At 36.1% G+C, this 6,243-nt stretch overlaps 1 protein-coding gene across 1 annotated transcript in view; it reads left to right on the top strand.

Annotated features, from left to right (window-relative positions):
- Positions 1 to 2,578: 2,578 nt before the first annotated feature.
- The window catches only part of LOC111227471 (transmembrane protein 41A-B-like), a 5,720-nt gene continuing 2,055 nt past the window's right edge, over positions 2,579 to 6,243 (top strand). The window contains exons 1-2 of the mRNA XM_022752989.1: positions 2,579 to 2,708; positions 5,067 to 5,079. Coding sequence (XP_022608710.1) covers positions 2,579 to 2,708; positions 5,067 to 5,079 — 143 coding nt within the window. The remainder of the gene's footprint in view (positions 2,709 to 5,066; positions 5,080 to 6,243) is intronic.

Genomic DNA, 6,243 nt, shown 5'->3' with positions numbered 1-6,243 from the left:
GTCATTGTATAGTAAGGCATAAAAAGTCATAAAAAAGTCATAGTATAATAAGGCATAAAAAGTCAGAAAAAAGACATAGTATAGTAAGGTATAAAAAGTCATTAAAATGTCATAGTATAGTAAGGCTTTAAAATTCATAAAAATGTCATAGTATAGTAAGGCATAAAAAGTCATAAAAATCTCATAGTATAGTAAGGCATAAAAATGTCATAGTATAATAAGGCATAAAAAGTCATAAAAAAGTCATTGTATAGTAAGGCATAAAAAGTCATAAAAAAAGTCATAGTATAATAAGGCATAAAAAGTCAGAAAAAAGTCATAGTATAGTAAGGTATAAAAAGTCATTAAAATGTCATAGTATAGTAAGGCAAAAAATGTCATAGTATAGTAAGGCATAAAAAGTCATAAAAAAGTCATAGTATAATAAGGCATAAAAAGTCAGAAAAAAGTCATAGTATAGTAAGGTATAAAAAGTCATTAAAATGTCATAGTATAGTAAGGCATAAAAAGTCATAAAAAAGTCATAGTATAGTAAGGCATAAAAAGTCATAAAAAGTCATAGTATAGTAAGGCAAAAAATGTCATATATAGTAAGTCAAAAAAAGTCATAAAAATGTAATAGTATAGAAAGGCATGAAATGTAAGTTATAAAAACATTAAAAAAAGTCACAGTATAGTAAGATATAATAAGTCATAAAAATGTCATAGTATAGTAAGGCAAAAAATGTCATAGTATAGTAAGTCAAAAAAAGTCATATAAATGTAATAGTATAGAAAAGCATGAAATGTAAGTTATAAAAACATTAAAAAAAAGTCACAGTATAGTAAGATATAATAAGTCATAAAAATGTCATAGTCTGGTTTGGCATAAAAAGTCATAGGAAGACTATGACTATGATTGGAGTTGCCAATAATCCTAATGTGCATGCATTTGGACTGCTGGAGGAAGCCAGAGTACTCGGAGAGAGTGCACACAGGCACAGAAAGAACATGCAAACTCCACGCAGAAAGCCCCCAGGCCCGGGTTTCGAACCCAGAACCTTTTCACTGTAACAACTGCATCACGTCATATCATAGTAAGGTATACCAACGTCATTTTATAGTTAAGCAATATCTTCATATCACCGAATCTCAGCCGTGCTGATATTCAGTACATTACGACCTCGAGTGTGATATTGCTTTTATACAAAAGTTCTACGAACACCATATTAGTTAAATTAGCAGCAACAGAGTATGATTTTCTTATGTCATCATTTCTTTGGCAACGTCAAAACAATTAATTCCTCAAATGGACTGGTACTTGATAACACAAACATTTTTTCTGACCTGCCCAGTGCGCATTAGTTTACCACTTTGTCAACCCAGTTGCCTCAGGTGTGCGCTGAAGTATCAAGGCTTCTTCCTTTCATCTTCTTCTCACATCCATACATAACTTAATTCAAATGTTATTTCTGGAAATGTATTCATCTTTGCAAAGTTTGTTACAATCTAAGATAGATAACAATCGTTAATGTAACACTGATTAATGGTGAAAAGAACACCTGTAAAGAGGAGTGATGTATGTAGTTAAAAGTCCCAGTGCTGTTTGGCATTCATGGAGTGACTCTTGTCCAAACATACACACTGGAGAACTGGTGCAAGGCAAAGAGTGGTCACTGAAAATATTGATTTAATTTAGGTTCTCTGTCTACTAAAATTTGTTTGGAGCTAATTGATAGATAGCAAATCTTTGAAAGCACCCTAACTTTGAAGTACCTAAAACTTGTGCACAGCACTGCAGCCTACTTTTTTTGTGGAATTATGGTTTTTCTCACAGAAAACATACCTACATAAAATATAAAGATACTTCAAATTAAAACCCCAAAACAGACATATTTTGAAACACAATATTTAATTCAACTACTCTGAAAAAGATCAAGACTTCACACCTGTATGTTTTTTGCCAGCATGGTTATGCAAAATCATTTACTATGAACTATAAGATCATTTACTAGGAATTTAAATTTTTTTTCAGTGATTTCTGGTGTATGTTTGACAGTGCATTTTCTAGTTTTAGATATCACTTTTTATGATGGACTCCTGAGCACACATGGACTTTACCACGTCGCCCTCTAGTGGCTGATTTGTGTAAATACACGTTGAGATTACACATAGCTTCAAGTTCACTTTAAATAGCCAGGCGTGTAAATTTCCCTCTGTTGGACACAGCTTTGGAAGATTTAATCTGAAATGTGGCAGTTTCACGAAAAGACGAGTAGGAAATAAAGTTAAAAGACAAGTGTTTTAGCTGCTGTGTGACAGTGAGGCACAAATGTCAACAGCGTATTTTCCCTGTCTGAAGAAAGTTGTCGGTCGCCGGCTGCCATGTGATCCTTCAGCCGAACCCCAGCCAGAATGTCAACCGTTATTTGTACCCTGCTTTTCGGTAAGCGACACCCCCCTTCCTCCCCTCGGTGCCGTCAAACTGAACCACAACACGTCGACTCTTCTTTCCACGGTGGTCTTCCCCTCCTCTTAAATTCAGCCTGAGTTGTTTGCAGAGTTATCCGGTGAACAGGGAGTTACAGCGGGGAGCACCATGCGCTCCTTAGCGGGACTAGTTGCCGTCGTGGCGACGGCAAGTGTCTACCTCTACCTGCTGTCGACTCATCTTCCCCCGGGACCGAAGCAGCTCCAGGCGGGCTCCGAGGGGGAGGACGAGGGGGTCCATGAGTTCAGGTAAGGAAAGAGACTGTAACTATAAATATCAACACCAGACTCGAAAATAGTTTTATTCTTGGATCGAGAAATGAAAATATTGTAAACACAATGATTTATTCGTGCTGTAATTCGGTTGGGGATTACACACGTTTGTTTTTAGGTTACATACAAAAATATACAAGGTTTGGAGAAAACAACAACAATAAAAATAATCTCACAAAGTTACTTTTACACACACACACACACACACACACACACACACACACACACACACAGAGGGAATATTCAACTGACATAAGAGCCACAGTAATTACATAAATTAGGTCTTTATTTTAAGGAGAGCTGGGCATTATGCATTCATATTAGATATGTTTAAGTTTTTGAATGGTGCAGATACAGTGATTAGTTGAGCAGTCAATTAGTTGATGGACAGAAAATTAATTGTCAGATATTTAATTTAACAGTTCCTGTTTCTCAGATGTGAAGAGTTGATGCTTTTCTTTGTGACACACATGATAGTAAACTGGTTTTTAGACTGTTGATAGGATAAATCAAGATATTTGAATACATCACCTTGGGTACACCTGTTGGAATTGTGTTGGATATTTTTGTTCTCACATTTTTTGGATACAAAGAAAAAAAAAACTATTCTTTGAGAAAAATAATTGGCAGATTAATCGATTAAAGAAAATAATTGTTTGCTGCAGCCCAAATAATTTGTTTCCTATCACACATGACAAAGACAAACAGCAAACCCCCACATTTCAGAAGCAGGAAGCAACACGTTTGGCATTTTTAACTCGAAAAATGAAACATTTAAAATAGTTGGTGACTAATTTTCCTTGGATTAATCAGTTAATCAGCTCTCCTGACCTCCTATAATGAATCAATGTCTACTTATGACTTGTCATCACAGGCTGTGCCCTTAATGTAAACTTGTTGTGTGCAGTTCAAACACAGTCAGTTTACTCCAGGTTGTTTCTTCTGATACATTATTAGCCCCAGAGGATGTGAAAGATCTATTTTTAAGACCCCCTGGGGCTTCCCCATCATTCAGACTGGAAACTACTGGACTAGTGTCCCATCAGCAGTGTTGACCACCTTTTTCCTTCCCAGTGCATTCTGGGATAGGCTCTGTGAGGATGAATAGAAGTAAAGGCAGCGAATGAAGGATTGATTTCTTGACATCACTTTCTTTTGCCATCAGAGTTTTGGAGCCTCTTTAAACACCAGTCGAGTCTGTTGTACTTATGTTTTATCTGATAAAGGATATTATTGATATGTTCAATTTATTTCAGCATTTTTACACTAGTAGTCTGTAGGTCTCTCATACTAATATCATATATTTGAATTAAATAAATAGACTCCATTTCTCTATTCATACTCTCATAGTCACATATGATAATAATAATAATGATAATAATAATTAATAATTATGTCAGTACAGTAGTTAAATATAAAACGTGTTTGAAATTCAGTTCTCTTATTTCTCTCTCTCTCCTATAAACTCAGTACACTTTGGACTGATCACATTACTCCTCAGAATGTGTGTGTGCGTGTCTTGGTGTGTTCAAGTGCTTTTATGTATTAGTGTGTGTGTGTGTGCGCGCGTGTGTGTGTGTGTGTGTGTGTGTGTGTGTGTGTGTATTTTGAAATGTGCCAGACAGTAAAGTGTGGGGTTGTCTAGGGATGATAGAATAACGCCGACCCAAGACACTTCGAGGCCAAGACCCATCTGTCTGTGTGTGTGTGTACGTATATGTGTGATATTATTCATACTGTTATTTATCAAGTCATTTAACCACAGTGTGGGTGCACCACCCAATGAAAGACATTTGTTGACGTCCAGTTTGCTCAGTCTCATGTGTTAGTTGTGTCTCGATTACTGAGCGGAGACCATGAACCTGAAACAAAAAACAAAGCAACAAAGGAGGGAATTTAAACAACAGCTAAAATGTTAACTTACATTTAAAAAGTACACAATGCAGGGTTTACAGTTTTTTACTATTGCTAACTAACATTTCTCTGCACAGATTTCAGTGTGTGTCACAGAAATGAATCAGAAATGCTGCAATAGGCTTCAATGGTATATTTATATTTTTCTATTTTCAAGTGCACAAAATGAAACTAAAGTCATTCTAGTAACATATTACAAAACAATAATTATACCTACTATACTATACCTTCTGTAAGTTCTCATCCACATCACATCTAATGTCCTCTCCTCAATACACTGGGAAAGAATGTCTTTGCAGCCCGGTCCAACATCCTGCAATGAGCTGTAAACCAGTGTAAAAACAATGTGGAAAAGACACATCATTCACGTTGTAGATTCAGCCTCACCTTTCCTCTTCCTCACCTGGCACAAGAGGTCATCGGGTCAGGAGTTTATGCAACTTTAGATAGAGTAGATGTAGCAGAATGCATCGAATCACAGTCTAATTTACAGTCATTTTATTTGGGACATTTGGTGGCAGTTGAGTCTGTGTGAGGAGAGAGTAGAAAGTAGTTTCTAATTGTAATATACTATAATATCACAAAGAACAGATGATATTTCGGGATGGATTTTAAAGTTTGGATAAAAATACAGAGGAGTCTGTCACTTTTAACTTTAGGCCAGACAGATGGTAACATTCGGTTAGATGACATCAGGGATCTAACGGCGGAGTGAAGATTTATAATTATCATATTAGCTCAGTAACCTGTTTAGTGCGATGCACCGGGAGTGTTGGTGTATGTGCAGGTCAAAAGGCTAATCTGTCTTCCTCTGTGATAATATTCAATTCAATTTTATTTGTCGTAACTTACATTAACTCAAGGCACTTTGCAGAATTATAGAGAGAAACCCAACACAATGAGCAAGCACTTGGCGACAGTGGAGAGGAAAAGTCCGTTAGTAAAATAAGATAAAAAAAATAAATTGCCAGCTATTTAAAAACATAATTAATATTTTAAGTCATTTAATGAAGGAGTATTTGCTGGTTCTAGTTCCTCAAATGTTTTTTCTTTTGGGTTTTGGACTGTTGGGTGGAACAAATATTGAATTTTTGAATTTTTTATTTATTTATTATTTTTTACATTTTATAATCTTAATGATTAATTGAAAAATATAATTGACAGATTAATCAAAAATAAAAAAAAAGGTTAATTGCAGTCTTAGTTATTTCAAAAACATGACATTAAATATAATATGAGCTTCATATCAGTGTTTCATTGTGATAAAGTGGAGCATCACTTAGGCTGCCCTTGTGTTTGTGTGCATGTGTGTGTGTGTGTGTGTGTCTGTGTTTGCAGCTTCTCATGGGGTTTTGCGTAAGCGATATAGAAAGTGCCTACGATGACACATTTTCCTCCTTAAATACTGTACATACATTCATGCAGTTTCACGTATCTGAGCGCTTATGCATCATCAACCTGCTGACCAGTGACAGGACAGGATATATCTCCTCCGACCAGTAGGAACGAGGAGTGTTGAGTGTTAGAGCAGGTGGCGGAGGGAGCCGGCATCTTGAGTTTCAAGGGGGGGGGGGGGGGGGGGGCCGC

Source organism: Seriola dumerili, unplaced genomic scaffold (genome assembly GCF_002260705.1).
Source record: "Seriola dumerili isolate Sdu_G_001 unplaced genomic scaffold, Sdu_1.0 BDQW01000187.1, whole genome shotgun sequence".
NCBI lineage: Eukaryota > Metazoa > Chordata > Actinopteri > Carangiformes > Carangidae > Seriola > Seriola dumerili.
Note: the sequence above shows the minus strand (reverse complement) of the source record. Positions and strands in the feature narration are given on the sequence as shown.